The 17402-nt window shown below is 48.2% G+C and overlaps 1 protein-coding gene across 3 annotated transcripts in view; it reads left to right on the top strand.

Annotated features, from left to right (window-relative positions):
- Positions 1 to 17402, top strand: part of GRIK3 (glutamate ionotropic receptor kainate type subunit 3) — a 223905-nt gene that overhangs the window by 133049 nt on the left and 73454 nt on the right. For all 3 annotated transcript variants that reach the window (XM_024202894.2, XM_024202892.1, XM_024202893.2), the window contains exons 5-6: positions 1218 to 1271; positions 9545 to 9718. In XM_024202894.2, the coding sequence (XP_024058662.1) occupies positions 1218 to 1271; positions 9545 to 9718 (228 nt within the window). The remainder of the gene's footprint in view (positions 1 to 1217; positions 1272 to 9544; positions 9719 to 17402) is intronic.

The following is a 17402-nucleotide window of genomic DNA, read 5'->3' as shown; positions in this document are numbered from 1 at the left end:
ATGTGTGGGAGTCATCGTTTATATGGACACTTGCTTCTTGGTCTACCCTGATCCCTTTTGCATCTCAAAGATTAGCTGTAGAAGGAAACACTAAAATATTGCATCCATTACCTGGACACTGCTTTGCACCCTGTGCTTCACAGATGCTGACATGCTATTTCCTCCAGACTAAAGGAGCTAAGGCAGCTATGAAAAAAAATAGCTATTTGTTTCTCTGGACATCTGCAGCTCCTGCTTCCTGCCAGAAACTGTCTCGCCCTTCATTCCAGCCAACTATTAAGATCTACTGCAATGCTTCTTGGAAATAGTAAACATTGCCCTGGGTGCCAGATTTTGCTCTGACTATTTCTGGAGCAGTCCTTTCAGCCCATCCAGCAGTTTTAAATGTATACTAATTGATTTGACTTCATTGATAGAATAATACTGAACGGCTGAGTGGTTTCCCTCCATTCTCCTCCCCCCCTGGACTTTTTCTGACCCCCAAAATATTTCTAATTAGAGTCCCAAATGCTAATTATAATCCTCCGTTGATTATGTTCAGAAAAAAGGGGAACAGCCGTTTTTTAAAAATGAGTTGTATGAATGTGGTAGGCACCAAAGACCCACACTAGCCGCGACAGATGGAAATACACAGCAATGCCAATACAAATTTAAGGGATAAAAAGCTTTACACTTCACCTTTTAAGATCAACACAAGGCAGCATTACTCTGGTGGTGGGCTGTTTGTCTGCCTAGGTTTCTATAATGTTGCCCATCACCATGGTATCCGGACGACCTTCCTCAAGAAGTAAACACGGCCATATCTTTCTCCCTCTGTCCCAGCCAAGCCAGCAGATTGTCAGTGTTGGGATTTCACTGGTATAGGACATGTGGGGATGCCCAGGTGTTGTAGTAAAATCTCTGGATTTTTCTCACTGCTGGAGCGCCACGCCCCACTGAAGTCAATGGGATCTGAATGTGCTCAGGACCTGTTTAAAACAGGCCACAGGGGCTGTAGGCCTTGATTCAGCAAAGCATGTAAGCATATGCTTATGTCCCAGGAACTTAAAGTTAAGCACATGCTTAAGCACTTTGCTGAATCAGTCCAGAATCCAAATGTGTTTCCTGTTTCATCTCTCTGCATGTATCAGCCCTTCAGGTGTTTTTCTTTCACTGTTTCTTCTAGACAGTTTTACCAGACATCTGGCTAACCCTCTTTTCCCCCCACTCTTCTCAAGGCAATGGCAATGGGAATGATGACGGAATACTACCACTTCATCTTCACTACTCTGGTAAAGTATCAAATCAATGCAACTCCTTTTCCTGTCCCCACGCACCGGGAATGAAATGTGAGCAGGTGCTGCCTGTAGTCGGCGAGCCGTACGGAATGCTTTTTTCTGGGTGTGTCAGACAGCTCCAGGACCCTGGAGGGGCAGGGTGGACCTGTATTAACAGAACAGTGACTAGGAGGTTTTACTTAGCTTTGGTCTAAAATCATTTATTTTTTCATTTAAACCGGCCTTCTCATTGAAGCATCACGTAACCGTTCATGTTAACAGACACGCTGGTTCTCCTCTCGCGCACGCTGCTTTTCATCAGTGTAACTGCGTTTACTTGTCCGGAGTTACTCCACATATACACGAGTGGCGGCAAGAAGAGAATCAGTCCCGCACTATTTATTCCACTTCTTTTCCTCCCGTCATTTTGGTCTCGGTGCGACTGCTCACACGCTGAAAGCTGAGCATGTGGACAAGGGCCTTAGCCATTGTGGATGGGATTTGTGGGTGCTGAAATTCAACAGATGTTGGGAACCTCTCTGCTGAAGCTCTTTTGAGAACCGCATCCTAACCCTCCTTGCTCTGGTAGATATTTCGACACGGCAGGTTTATTTTGCATGAGAAGAATTCAGCTTGAAATTATCTTCAGTCTCGTTAAACATGGGCTAGTTCCCCTCTGACTCCAGGAGGCATTTTTCTTGGCATGTGTTTTTTTTTGTTTTGTTTTAATTTAGGGTGTTATTGTCTGGGACTCTCCTGAATTTGGCATGATGCTAAAAAAACTCATGTATCTTTCCCCTTTAGGAAAGAAACATAATAAACTAACCCTTAAAATTTGCAAAACTTATTTTTCAAATACAAAAGATATTTTAATTACTCCTACTGCCATTATCTATTCCAGGCAGCTTTAAGCAGTTCCCAGATAACCTCCTATTAATCAGTCCCAGCTGAGCTTATAGTACATCTCATGTGTAGGTAAAGCCTGGAGGTGGGGGGAAATGATAATAAATTAATAGATAAGCAATCACAATTAATGCCACTTTCCTGAAATAACAGTTTTACCATGGGAGAGACGTTCTAATCTATTATTCCTGAAGGCAATGTTTTCCTAGCTTACAATGCACATTCTCCAGCTTCGACCGTACTAGACCCATGGGGCGCTAATGAATTAGTCTATTATGTTACAGGGAATGTTTCTGAAAGGTCCCTAGTCAGTGCTGAATACACTGGATCACCATTTAGCATGGAAAGCTTCACCATTGTGCCGAACAGCAAACCTGAGTTCAACATGTCGGGCCCCCTCTTGATCTTCCGTCTAACAGAGATGGGAGCCGGGAGCCGGCAAGATGCCCCGCGAGGCCGTTGTCTGGTGTCAAGCATAGCCCCTGCTTCCATATGAGTTAGGGTTTGATCCTGCACGGGGCTCAGCACCCTCAGCTCCCGTTGGGGTCAGCGGGACTTGGCACCTCTAGAAGTGGCTCCGCAGCTTGTAGGATTGTGCGGCGCCCGTACAAAGAGACGTCTCCCTAACGCAGCTGTTTGAGGGTAGTTCAGGAAAGCTGGGGACTCAAGCTACGGAGTGTCCTTAGAATCCGTGCACCAAGCTCAGAGTGAAAGAACGTGCGCAGGGCAGCATCTCAGGTAGGCGCATACACAAGGAGAGGAGCTAGAATAAAGGGGGAAGAGGGCTGATGTTCTGCTGCTTACTCCACTCATCCAGCTGAGCTCAAGATCTCCGCTGCACATTGGGCTGCTCTGAAGAGGGCTAAGGCTTAACGCTGATGCAATCTGTAGCCGTGTGTACTGCGAAGGGTGAGTTCAGTACCTGGAGGACTCTTACTCTGAGCCTGAGTGGGAAATTGCACAGCGAAAGACTTGGGGCAGACCTGATTATTAGGCATTTAAATTAAACTGGACTGGCTTTCAGCTGGTGCTGAGCACACCCTACTCCTGTGAAACTCAGCACAGCAGGGAGGCAGGTCACTTTGATAAAAAGAACAGGAGTCCTTGTGGCACCTTAGAGACTAACACATTTATTTGGGCATGAAGCTTTCATGGGCTAATGCTCAAATAAATGTGTTAGTCTCTAAGGTGCCACAAGGACTCCTGTTCTTTTTGCGGATACAGACTAACACGGCTGCTACTCTGAAACAGGTCACTCTGATGTAAATCAGTTGGTTGTGTTGAAACAGGGAATCAGGTGCCTGACTTTCTTATTATTACAGTAGCATCTGGAGGCCTAAGCCAAGATCAGGGCCCCATGGTGCTAGGTGACATCCAAACACAAAGAGCTCTGCTGAAGTCAAATGGGGGTTGTCAGTGCAGTTGTTGCCGGATTTGGACCATAGCAAGTCCCCGCCCCTTTCTGTGTATCTGCAGAGCAGCTAACACAATAGATCCCTGATCTCTGCTGGTGTAGACTCTCAAGAAGCAATGTCTGTCATGGAAGGTGGAGCTTCCGCTAGGAACTTTTAGCTGGGAAATGTCAGGGGTGTAAAAGCAGCTCAGTAACTCTGAAAAGCAATGTTCCAGAGAAGGGGGGCGGGGACGAATCTGAAGCACCAGAGTCTGTTACGGAAGGAAAAGGTAGATGAACTGGAAAATGGAAACAGATGCTCCAAGTTGCAGATATAGGAGAGGCAGGAGCAGAAGGTCCGGGAGGAACTAATACAGTGATTTTTTTTCCTTGCAATTTTTGCAACTCAGTTTGAATTCTTAATTGTCCTCTTATCTCTAGAAGCTGAAGAGTCAGATTTCAGCTGAGATTTCAAGTGGGCTGGAGGAGAGTGGAAAGAGTCAAGTTAGCTTCCATAGGAGCGAAATCAGGTCCTTGGGGAAGTGAAGGGCTACAAGAGATGCAGAACAGGAGATAGTCACACCCAGAGTATGGGCACGGTGAGAAAGGAGTCCAGTGCTGGAGGCATGGCAGAGAGGGGAATAGAGAGAGAGGAAGTCCTAGAGGTCAGTTGGAGCTAGCTGGATGGACTTTGTCATGTACAATTAAAGCTGTGGAAGTGAATCTGCTGCCTCAGAAATGAATTCACCACCTTTTCCCGAAGCACTAACAGATACTCTATGTCTAAAAATTCTGATTGCTGGAAGAATGAGGAATACGAAAAGTGTTCCCCTGGGGTCGAGCAATAGACTAATAAACCCATAGTCTGAGATAAAGATGATCGTAACCATCCAAACCCTGCTGCGATTAAACATCCACACTCTGAGTTCAGTCACCTGGCATCATTTACGAGAGGACACTCAAGTCTGATTTTCAGCCTGCTCTTTAACTGGATCTCTGGTTTTCTACCTAAAATGTTGCAGGTGAAAAATGGACAATGCAATTCTTTGTGGGTGTGATTGGTGACTGGACCTGCAAACATCTACATGGCATCAGCTGTGTACTTTGAGGGTGCAAAATAGGAGGCCAGCATTTAAAAATAAAATCAGGCCCTAAAGGCTTATTAAGGCCCAATAGCTGCAACGATTCCCAGTTCTTCTACTGAGCGTGCAGTCATAGAGGTCTGGAATGCTCTGGTTTTATCACACACTGATTATGGTTCTGCATTTGGGGCCAATGCTCTGTCAACTGTTCCATAAATTACAAATTCTGCAAGCGGGAGAGTGCGCCATCAGAGTCATTACACAGGGTCAGCCTGTGACCAGGGCCGGCGCTTCCATTTAGGCGACCTAGGCAGTCGCCTCGGGCATCAGGATTTGGGGGGTGGCAATTCTGCGGCGGGGGGTCCTTCCGCGCTCCGGGTCTTCGGCGGCAATTCTGCGGCGGGTCCTTCACTCGCTCCAGGACCCGCCGCCGAAGTGCCCCGAAGACCGGGAGCGCGGAAGGACCCCCCGCTGCAGAATTGCCGCCGAAGACCAGGAGCGCGGAAGGACCCCCCGCCGAAGACCGGGAGCGCGGAAGGACCCCCCGCCTAGGGCGGCAAAAACCCTTGTGCTGCTCCTGCCTGTGACTTCACCAAAAACCACATTTGCATGGCTAAGCTGGTTCCTGTTGGGTGTCAGGAGAGATCAGTGTCCCGCCGCTAAGATGCACAAAGGCATAAATATCTCCAGTCCTTGCTTCCTCATTGAGAGATTCCCTGTCGTCTCCTGGATGAATCCCCTTAAGGAGTTGCCAAGCCTATTCCTAAACTCGATACATGCTTGGGCAAAGCTTCCTTACCAGGCAGCGCTCTGGCCTCGCTAACTCTTCCCAGTGCTGCTCTTGAACAGCTAACAAAATCCAGCAAATTGCTACGCGTGCTATTAACATTGCCCAGTAATCTCCCAAACTGCGTCTGTGTGTTTGCGGTTTGCTGCCTATACCGGCACACTGGCCAATGCAGGAAACACGAGGGTCTGTTCTTTAACTCACCCTTGGGCAGAATGGAATTGTGTGGCTGAAGTGGTATATTGCATGGACCATCTCTCTCCTGTATTGAGACGTGCACCCAGTGATCCCTGCCTCATTGCACAAGCAATCTGGGCCAGATGACTCACACAGGGACTGCCAGAGACTATCAGACAGAAAAACGAGACTTCACCAGCAGGGGATCGATTAACGGTTAAAATATAACCCAACTTTTCAAAATCCCTTCTGAGAACAATAAACGTATACCCATCCTTATCGCTTCAGCCCCCGTGAGCCATAGCAGGGAGACCTCATTACTACCCACAGTAACAAAGCTTTGCCAGAAAACAAGGCACTGGCCCGTGTGGGTGGACACTGAGGCTGGGATTAATAGGGTGGAAATTCCCCCATGAACAGCCATTCACTCCACATTCCAGAAATGCTCTCTCCTTAGACAGCCCCTGTCACCACAGCGATAAGAGAGGGTTTACGAGGAGAAATGACAACAACAGTCTCTCCCTTTCTCCCTTCCCAGCTGGAAAGAGAAATGGCTTGCTGAGTTCCTAGGGCTCCCTGTGTTTGCATGTGCGAGTTGTGTACGTGTGCAGGGGACAGTGTACGTGCAGAAACTGTTGAAGTTGAAGAACTGAGTCTTGTCTCTAGGCCTGAGAGTGGCTGGATCCCAGGTTCTTTCTCAGGGCGGTGAGCTCCATAGCCTGGGAACATCTGGTCCCCTGCACCCATGGGTCTCCCCCATTGGTGTAGAGCTGCACCGTTGTGCGGGATTGTAGCTGTCATGGAAGGAGAGGCAACCACAGGCAGCTAGAGCGCTTCCCATGGAGGCCTTTGTAGGTCAGGCGACACACCCTCAACTGTACTATGGACTCAGCAGGGAGCTCTCTAAGCGGCTTATGTGAACCCCCTGCTGCAGTAGCAGCTGGCCCTGGAGCAGGTCGGACCACATGCTTGTGGGAAGCAGCGGGCGCTGCTCTGCGGGGACACAGAGCAAGATTTAATCTGTGATTTGGCTACTTCCTTTGACAAACTCCTCCATTCGATCTGGGCACAGAAGGGGGTACAGTATGCTAGGTGGGATAAAGGTGCGTGGAGTTTACGTCGAGCAGGCATTTGAAAATTGCCATCTTCCCAAAATACTGCAGTGGGCTTTGCATGTGAATACGGTGTGAATAACGCGGCAGAGAATGACTGAATGTGATGGAGATGAACATACTTCCCAAATTACAGCCTAGTGTCAAACTCATCCCCAATTTGCACTTTGGGTTCTTGACACTGAACGAAGAACCAGACACCTGTTGGGTTAGCTTTGGGGGTCAGCCAGGCTGTTCATCCAATCTTGTAGGGTTTTGTAAATCCCTAAATCAACACACCTTGCACATGTCCCGTAGATCTAGGGACTTCACCTCATGTCATTGCAAAGTTCCCTGCCTTCCACACAACTTGGGGGTCCCCTCACTTGTATTGTTAAAGACTGTTTACATAGGGTGACCAGACAGCAAGTGTGAAAAATCGGGGCAGGCTTGGGGGGTAATAGGTGCCTATATAAGACAAAGCCCCGAATATCAGGACTGTCCCTATAAAATCAGAACATCTGGTCACCCTATATTTACATCAGTGTAGCTGACCCCTCTCAAGGCCAGGGGTCATTTTGCATGCAGCCTGCCCCCGTTAGCCTTCTCTTGCAGGCCCTTTGAGAACTCCAGTGCAGTCAGTCTTGTGGCTAACAGCACCCCCACCCAGGGATGGTTTAATAACAGAAATGATTCAAACAAGCCGGAGGGTTCTTAATAACCAAAATGGTTCAAACAATCCCCCGAGAGACCCCAGAGGGAACCCCGTACCCATAACACAAAAGTTCATACCCAGCCTGGTTTAGTTGGCCGCACACCGAGCTCTTCCTCTGTCCCAGTGCGCTGCTTCACCCTACTGCTCTCTACCAGGAGGCCCCGGGCCCCACCCAGCCGTGCCTCGTCAGTAGGCAGGGTTGGCTGGCCTCAGCCCTGCAGCCCTCAGGGACGAGCTGCCCTGGTGCAGTCAGTAATAAAGAATCATGGCGCTGAGGTTCCAGAAAGTGTCATTTTTCCATAAAGGAAGGAACCCCGCAGCATTTTAACTTCCCAGCAGGGACCCTTTTCACGGCTCACATTTCACCCCAGGTCTGGTCCCTGACAGGTCGAGCGGTGTGGCACATCACTGTGGTAGTTAAACACTGACTTTGATGAGATGGTATCAGGGTAAAATCGAATCCGGCAGGGAAGCCAATGGATTTGTATTGCAGTAGCACCTAGGAGCCCGAGCCCTGTCCCAGGACCCTGTTGTGCAAGGCGCTGTACAAACACAGAACAAAGAGACAAGTCCCAACCCCAAAGAGTGTACAATTCATGACTGGGACAAAATAAACCATTTTGTTTCATTTTGGGGTGTTTTTCATCACGTTTTGTGGGGTTTTTAGTTAATCTAGTTTAATTTCTAAACAATGTCATTTTGAAACAAAAAGTCAAAACAGAAACTCAGCACTTCCTAGAATTTGGCCCAGGAGAATGTGTTGCATGCAAACTACTTTTTTTATTGCCTCTCATCTGTTTTAGAGAATGAATCAGCAGAGAGATGGTAGGAATGGGATGATCTGGGATTACAAAATCAATAACAGTTGCAGAAACGGTTCAAAATAAAATATGGTTAAAGCGACTCATTAAGCAGATTATTCCAGGACCGAAGCCCCCTCCTGATTGCCATTCTCTGCCGCGCTCATTCATGGTTCCCTCATTTGTGAACTCCCAGGAAACCTTGTTCAGCTTCATCATCCAGGCAGCTTCCAGTTCCCTTGGGTGAGCTGTTCTTGTTTTTTGCCGAGCTGAACAGCTGTGGTGTGTGCCTGGCGTGTCTCGGATCCAAAACCCATTCCGATTTGTTTCTGAGGTTTGAGCTACAGACCTCCCTGTACTGAAGTTAATATTCAGATGTGGCAGAGCCAAGAGATGCATTAAGGAAGTGCGCTAACGAAGGACTGCAAATACCCCCTCTCTCCCTGCCTGCCAAGTGACAGCTTTGGGCGGGTTGCCAGTGGAGCTAAAGGCTGCCTGGCTTCTCTGCCTCTCTCTTTTTTTATTGTATAAAGGGCACACTCATTCATTTGCAGACTGTGTAGACTGGTCCTAATGTCAAGAAATTCATCTTAGCTCCTCTTCTATAGTGATCTGCAAATTGACATTCCAAATTTGGAGTTATTCTGTCATCCAAGGTACCGTCCAGGACTCAGCACTCAAAGCAAATTCTCCAGGAAAAACCGTAGGGAACTTTTATAGGATTAAACTCAAATGCAGAAACAATGCCTTTTAAGACCTCATTCTGCAGGGTGTAGTGGCCAGACACCAGTCTCAGGGCGAGGGTTGGATGAAATTTTTCAGTCAATGTTTTTCACTGAAAAATTCATATTTGGGTCAACCAAAACATTTTGCAAATTCTTATTGAATTTGCCAAATAACAAAAATCAGAACAAAATGGAAATGTCTCATTTAAATATTTTAAAAAAAAAAAAAAAAAAAAAGATTTTTCAATTCAAAATGATTTTGTCTTTTGAGTTAAAAAAAACTTGAAAATTAGACATTTCATTTTGGGTTGAACAAAACATTTTGTTGTTGTTTTTCGTTGTTTGTCTTGTGTGTTTAGATTGTGACGTCTTTAGAAAGGAGATTGGCTTTTCCTAGATGTATGTAGCACCATGGGGCCCTGATTCCATTGGGTACTATCATAATATGATATGGACGGAGCTCTACACCCTGCATTCAGTACGGCAGCATCCTGTATCCCACTTTCTGTGAACCCTGAACTCTCCAGCTTAGTACAAAGACAACACATTAAACAGCGGAAATGAGACAAAGAAAAGAAAGTCACAAAATGTTAAAACCGATTTCTCTCTTTTAAGGATCTTTATGCACTAGACCTAGAGCCATACCGCTACTCTGGAGTGAACCTGACTGGCTTCCGGATCCTCAACGTGGAGAACCCTCACGTGTCGGCCATCACTGAGAAATGGTCCATGGAGCGGCTGCAGGCTGCGCCCAGGGCGGAGTCGGGCCTGCTCGACGGGGTCATGATGGTACGATGGTCACTTTAAAATCCCTTTGGCATGGGGGGGTGTTGTCCCTGCCCTGACACAAACGCCACTCCTGTTATATCTGCTCTGGCTTCTGCATGGGCTCTGGGGAGGGAGGGATTTCTCTAGGACTTTACTGAATAATTGGCATTTATTTCCTGCTGATTATTTCTCTGTTTTTGAAACTTAACGAAGGATCATAGCTGGGCATCCCTGTCAGAGATGCATCGGGCCATATTCACCCTGGTGTATCAGCATGTGTATCAATCGCAGGGGAGCTACATCTCCTTGGCCCATCATCCATAAAAGGCTGATGTGTGAAGATAGCTGCTGATCTTCTGTAAATACAGCAGTTGACTGCTCATTGCTGCAGCGTTTAATTAAAATCCAAAAGCGGATGGATAGGTGATCCATTGGGGGGAAAAAAACTCTTTTTAGGTTTCATACAACTTTAAAAATCAAAAAAGCCTCCATGCACTTTCATTTTGCTAAACGTGGTCTCCCCTGCAGAAGCTAGATCTGAAGGTAGTTATTCACCAGCGGGTGTGTGAGCAGTGCAAAGCTACCACAGACAAGGATCTGAGTACAAGAGAAATGCACATTTGGTGTCTTGAGGGTTTTGCAGCTGCCCCTGCTGCAGAGAAGTCCCCTGGAAGCCTATGCTGAACGTGCAGAAGTCCATTAATGGCTCTGAGCATTATTTATTAGTATTGGAGCCAGTCAGGAAAACCCCCACAAACATTTGTGTCAATATTTTCAAATTGTAAAAATTTCCACCAGCCCTATAATTTGGAGAAAAAACTGGAAGAAAACTGTGGAAATGTCAAGAAAATTGTTCCTTTTTTGTTTTTAATTCTGAAATTTGGAAACATTTTGACCAGCTCTAATTGTTCTTATTGTTCTTGTGATTATTTCTTATGAATAACAGTAATTCTTTGCCTTTCTCTAGCACCCAGAGGCTCCAGTGGGTGCTGTACAAACAGACAATAAAAGACTCATTGGTTCACATCTCAGCCAACTTGTCCCAATACACCCCATCCCAGGGATCCTTCCTCCTGTACTTAGTTGCCCTCTCTTGAAATTGCCTCTTAAATACAACAAAGCTCCCATGGTTTAACCTCTTCAGTCCCAGTACTGTCCCACTCTTATTACAGTCCCTCTGTGTTGGCCAGTATGCCCGGGGACCACAGCTTCCATGCAGCTATATGACTTGTCTTAATGGTGCAACCCCCTGTCATGTCTCCGCCACAAAATCTGGATGCACATCGACTGATTAGAAGCTGTTAGTTCAGGCTGCCGCGTGGCTGGGCCATGCAGTGACCACGACTAGGTGCAAGGTAAACCCCACACAGTATGTGCTGGGAACGAGAGGCAAAGGAGGGTAGCTGTTTCTTTAATCAGATCGATACTGTATTCCTTGTTGGAACATGCCTGGATTTCTCTGCGCCGGCCCGATGCACAGTGCTCGCTGAACTGGAAAGGTACATGATGCATGTGCTACAAACCCTGGCACTCCCAGGCTGAGGAGGGAACTCTCTCCTTATTGCTCTGCACAAGCTGCGTTTCAGGTTGGGGCAGGCGAGCGCCTGCTCCTGAGAACCTGCTCGTGAGAACAGGCACTGGGAATTCGGAATGCTTGTGCCGTTCAGTGTGAGCCACGTCACCAGGGACATGCCTGCCGCTGTGACAAGCTCTTGCACGGAACTCACCAGAGGGTTGGGCTGGATTCAGGACAGCGGTGTGATATTTCACAGGGCACAATCTTGCAAGGTGCTGAATGCCTCCTGGGAGGTTCGCCAGCACCCCTGCCTTCCACAGACTTCCCTGGGAGCTCAGTACCTGGCAGGATAAGGCCTGCAGTTTGGAATGAGTGATCTGGAGAATGGGAGCAGAGCTGACACGCTTGTGTTGGGAGCCGGGGTTCCCTGCAGCCCCGGAATGCCGCTGCTGTTGGTAGCAGCTCCGTTCCCAATAGTTATTACTGGGAGGATGCCTCACCCCACATAAGTGCTGCCTGGCTTCCTTCTGGCCTGCCTCTTCACGCCTACCAGGATCTTTTCACCAGTGCATTAGCGTCCTTTCCTCCTTGAAGTGCCTCCCACCTGTCAGTGAGGGTTACTTCTGAGTGGAGGCTTCCACCATTCTCCTTCGGCCTTTGGCCCCTAGCAAGCAACGCCCCCAACTGGACACATTCTGGGCTTCCAACTCCTCTGGGGCCCCAAGACTCCAGAGGGACTAGAAGGTGCCTTATTCACAGGGTGCATTTCGGGATGGTGCTACTCGTTAGGGATGGGCAAGCCGAGGAGGAAGTGCTCCAGTGTTCCGAGGGGCACCCAGAGACGGCTCGTTTCATAGCTTGGGTCGTATTACTCAGCGTGTGCATCAAGGAGGGGTGAGAAAAACGGAGAGAGACTCCGATTTCTACATATGGAGCCCTCCAGGGGAGTGACAGTGAGAAAAAGGCAGTGTGAGAAATCTCCCCCGGAGCGCCCTGTCCATGTCTGCTCAGGGTGTCAGAGAGAAATAGCCGGCAAGGGTGGATCAGACGTCTGGTGGCTGGTTTGGAGGATTTCCCAACACTTGAGGGAAGGATGCATTAGGACCAGGCCTTAATTTCTGACCATAAGAAGTCTGCTTCCTTAGCCCCATCTCCTCGTGAGAAACTTCTCTCTCTCTCTGCACGTCAGGAGCCAAGCATCTGGGGCAATGGTGGAGCCCGCGGCCTGGCGGCTGGCAGAAATGAGGACAGCAGCAGCACTTCTACCGTTGCAGCAAGACAGTTGGAAATAACCAGAGGCACTGGCATGACCTTCCCCCTCCCTAATATGGCTTGTTAATCTCCTGCGCTGCCTGTCACATATGGGGCATTATGATAAAATGCTACTCTGCAGTGATGCCTGCACGCTGGCTGTGATTTCCAGCCTCTCTCCTCGCCAGCAAGGACTGAACCAGCATGCTGTGTGCTTTCTAATAAATTTTTTAGAAAGCCTCCTTCCAGCAGAGCTGAAAGTTTCTCTCTGCAGCTAAGAGCAGCATCCTTCTAACATCAGACATCTCGGCCCAAGACATCGGAACCCTCTGTGACGGGGTTGGGACTCACCACCTGGCGCCTTGGGAATTAGCTCTGTCCAGTGGAGCGCCCCCTCCTGGTGGTGTCCCGTCCGTCGTCTCGCCCTCGGTTGGCGTGTCTGGACCCGTGTTGCTCCCACGCTCATGGCGTCCTCTTCGAGCCACTGACCATCGGCAGTGCCCCTTAGTCCATCCTCGCCCCCTTCCGGGGGGGGGGGGGTCAATCAGCTGCCTCTCTGCATCCTGGCCGATGTGGCCAACTGCACCCTCAAAGTCACTCCCCTCTTGGCAGGGGGTTGGTGCAGCTCTAGATGGCCGCGCCGTCGGCCGGGTGTAAGGCAAGGGGGAAAGGGGGGGACCCAGGCCTGCCCACTACTCTGGGACCCTCTAGTGGCAGCCGTCCTGCCCTCCTTCTCTCCCTCCGTCCGTCTGTCCACGTCCCTGGGCCGCTTCCCCTTCGGCCCCTAGCACCGGCCAGGCCCTTCCCTTCAGGGCCTGCAGCCTGACAGATTCCGGGGCTGGAGTTACCCTCTGCTCCCCCGGGCCTGCCCAGCACTGGAGACAGACCTTCCCCTGTCAAAGGCCTGGGACAGACTGACTGCTCCTTTCCTGAGCAGCCTTCTTATAGGGCTGAGCCTGGCCCTGATTGGCTCCCTCTAATCTGGGCCCTGATTGGCTCCCTATAAGGCCTTCCCTGATTGGCTCCCTGTCTGCGCAGGCCCATTGGCCTGCTGCAGTCCAAATTCAGGGAGTAGGGCAGCCACCCCACTACACCCTCCCTTCCCCCACTTCCTGCATTGTTAGCACTTACTAAACCGAGAAACGAGCCAGACACACGCGAGAATTCTCTCCCTTTTTATGTCTTCTGGTCAATGTCAAACATCAAAATGGTGGGCCAGGCTTTCAGAAGTGGGGACCCCAAGCTCTGGAAGCAAACAGGGCAACTGTGAGTAATGTTACTCCGTCTCCATACATATGAGATTTGAAGGAGGACCCTGCAAAAATAATTCCCTCTACTCCAGGAGTTTGCTGGTTCAGGTTCTCTGCCCTGTGTGAAGCAGGAGCTCAGCTGGCATGATCATAATTGTTTCTTCTGGCCTTAGACTCTGGGAATCGCTCCCCAGTGAAAAATGTCTCTCTCTTGCAGCTGAAATTTTCCTTGTCGCGGGCTCTCTCCCTATTTCCTGCATTTCCTGACTTTTTTTGAGTCTTTCCTCTTCTTCCAACACTTCTCCCAAAATATCTTCTAAATTATTTTGTTTTTATATACGGCACGTACCCCTAGCTTCGCATGACCCCGGAGAGAGACTAGTGCACTGAATGCAGGACAAGACCTCAGTTAGTAGAACCCTTTGTTATGTGGGCACTAAGATTTGGTTGTTTACCATCTCTTCTCCATAACAAGGTCACAAAGCTCTCTGACCTCCGGTTTTAGGGTCCTTCCTCCCTACCAAATATGACCCTCCAGAATACTAGCATTGGGGATGTAAGAGCTTCCTCTTCGTTTTAAACAATCTTTAGATTATGCAATGGGTGCACTATCTTCCATAGCTACCCGAGCATACTGGGGCATGCTGCACTCTACTCAAATGCACACTGCGTCTCTGCAATATCTGCCGTAGTGGTGGATGATAAGAACAGAAGCCGTTTTAGGAGCATGCAGAGGCCACGGGGTTTAACGAGCCAGCCCTGTCTGAACTGCTGTTCACTCGACCTTCATGCTTCAGAATCATGTCCTTCCAGCCTCTCCTCCAGCAGCTAAGTCAGGTGTCTTTCAAACTCGGTCCCTTCTCTGGTAGCTTATTGCAGGCTACGTGCTGCCTGATTTCCTTATACTCCCACATACAGTTTGGATGGTGGGTCTGGTTTTCAGCTACGCCTTAATTTGCTCACCGAGTTTGCATCGTCAGAGGCACATGAGGTAGCATTCGGATGCTGAACTCCCAGCTCCGGATTTGTGGGTATAACCCATCACAGGCATGAAACTCTGAGTGCAGGCGCTATTCGCGGGTGGAAAACCATGACTGCAAAATCCGAGGCTAGCACTGAACCTGCCGTTCTGGCCCTTTGCTTTCGAAACACCCCTCAGCTTTGCGGGGAGTTTATCCCCAGCCACCCTGGCTCTGCCTTTGTAATTTTGGAAACCTCTACCTCGGCACCTGGAAGCTCACTCCTCTCCTATGAGAACGAAGCCCAGATCCCTTAATCCTTTCTTGGAATGTAGGTTCTTTACCGCTGGTGACCTTTGGGTTGGCTTACACTGCGCTCTCCATGCTAGTGTGGTTTGGTGACTGGACTGCCCTAGAGGGCTCCACATGAGAATTCATGGCTAATGTACATTAGCTGTAGGTATCTGTGAACTCGCCCTGCTCGCTCGGCGTAGAATATTGCGCTGTCTCCTACTCCCCTCCAGTATTCCAGGACAATGCGATAGAACAGAAAGGCAGCCTGGCCTAGTGGGGAGAGCACCAGCTTTCTTCCCAGCTCTGCCAGGGACCTACAGTGGGAGCTTGGGCAAGTCTCTTTCCTGATCTGTGGCTGTTTCTCTCCTGCCCTATGCCTCTCCTGTCTGTTTTGCTCTTGGAGATAGGGCCTGTCTCTCCCTATGTGTTTGTAGAGTGTCTAACACAATGGACTCTCAGCGGGGGCCCGTACACGCCACCATAAAACAAATAATAATTATACACCATCTGTGTGCTTAAACGTGTTCCAGTATCCCCCAGACTTACAAGACCCAGTATCCTGTCCCTTAGTGCTGTCAAGTTACGCCAGCAGCATGTAGGCCAGGCTCCTGCTCTTCACGCTTGGGAGGAATAAGGTCATGGGAGTGATTGCCAAGCTGGGACAGAGCATTTTCTCCACTGTTAGATTTGCTCTGTAGTTTGCTCTGTTGTTTGATTTTTTACAAATGTGGCTGCTATTCTTGGGTCTTTGGCATCCACTTTTGTGAAACCAGCGAGGAATGTGTTTTTCACTAGTGGGATTTTCCCCCATCCCTCTTTTAGAGGTGAAAAAAAAATGCCACTTTGTCAGTGTCTGGAGGTGGGGTGCAGTGTCACAAAGCCATTCCAAACCACACCCCCCCCCCACTCGCAGTCACTTTGTACAGAAATAGCCCCCTGGCCCCCACTGCCTGAAATTTCCCAGTTTCATCATGGATATTTCATGGAAGCAGGACTGTCAGGCATCGCCACATGGGTGAAGATTTCACGGCACCAGTGCCCAAGAAAAACTACCAGGGTGGTGGGGGGATTTTTACTCAGAGTCCAACTCCTCACCTTGAAATTTCATCTTGAAATGGGGATGCTTTGCTTTTGTTTTCTCATGAGGGCAGCTCTGACTTCTCTGTGTTGTTTAGTGGTTCTAACAGGGACTAAGAGTCAGGAGAACAGAGTTCTGCACTTGACTTGCTGCATGACCTTGGTCACTTAACTTTTCTGTTCCTCATTTTTCCCATCTATAAAATAGAGATACACCTCTACCCCGATATAACGCGACCCAGTATAACACGAATTCGGATATAACGCGATAAAACAGCGCTCTGCGGGGGTGGGGCTGCGTGCTCCGGCGGATCAAAGCAAGTTCAATATAACGCGGTTTCACCTATAACGTGGTAAGATTTTTTGGCTCCCGAGGACAGCGTTATATCGGGGTAGAGGTGTACCACTATTTTTCGGTGCTAGTGCTTTGAGATCCTCAAAGAAAACGGGCTACAGTCAAAAAAAACCTTTTTATATCCCCTATTTGTCTGACATTTCATTAAAAAGGGCTAGCAATCTTTTCTGTGTGACATGTAGACAGTACAGTGGTAGGTGCATTAGAGATACCTAAAAAAGACGTAGATAGAGAGATGGCATTCTCGTAGTCTGTGATTTACAGAGATGACTATGGCCTTTTAATGTAACCTAACACATATTGGAAAAAACCTCCTGTTCTGAAGAATTTCTTTGTTGTGTACATAACAATTACCCATTTACAAAACGAAAAGAACAAAAACACAAGTTCTGCCCAAAAAGCAAACCTATTTGCTGTTCTGTAGCTGTAGCTATTTCGAAGTTCTGCTGAAGTCTGAAATTTCAGCCAAAGACATATTTTCTGTCCTGATGGACAAGGGTTAGGAGTGGTTGAAATTTTTTCTGCCTTTTTTAAAGGGGTTTCACAAAAAATGATTTTAAACCAAAGTTTTTAATTTTTGACAACTTTTTTAGTTTTTAAATTAGGGGGAAAATTCCCCTCACCACCAGTTATGATTACTCTTTTTTTTTTTTAACCCTGGTGGAGGGAAGAATAAAAAAGTGTGAGAAGGTGGGTTTTCTTCCACAATTTTGAAAAAAAAACATACAAATGTGGAGTGAGATTTTCCCCCACCAAAATGAAATGAAAAATTTCAAAACAAAAAATGTTATCCAAAACCTTTTTGTCCAAATCCAGAAATAATTCAGGAATAATTCCAAATGAAACAAAAAATCTCCCCCCTTCTCTGACCCTCCCTCCGCACAGAGTCATGAAACATTATTACTTTTTTTAGATCAGTTCTTGTTTGGATAAAGAATGGACTGTTCCAAATCTACCCTCCAGAGGGGAATTGAGGACCTGCTTGTCTGGTTATAATGCAGGG

This window comes from Terrapene carolina, unplaced genomic scaffold, assembly GCF_002925995.2.
Source record: "Terrapene carolina triunguis isolate 2854851 unplaced genomic scaffold, T_m_triunguis-2.0 Scaffold236, whole genome shotgun sequence".
NCBI lineage: Eukaryota > Metazoa > Chordata > Testudines > Emydidae > Terrapene > Terrapene triunguis.
Note: the sequence above shows the minus strand (reverse complement) of the source record. Positions and strands in the feature narration are given on the sequence as shown.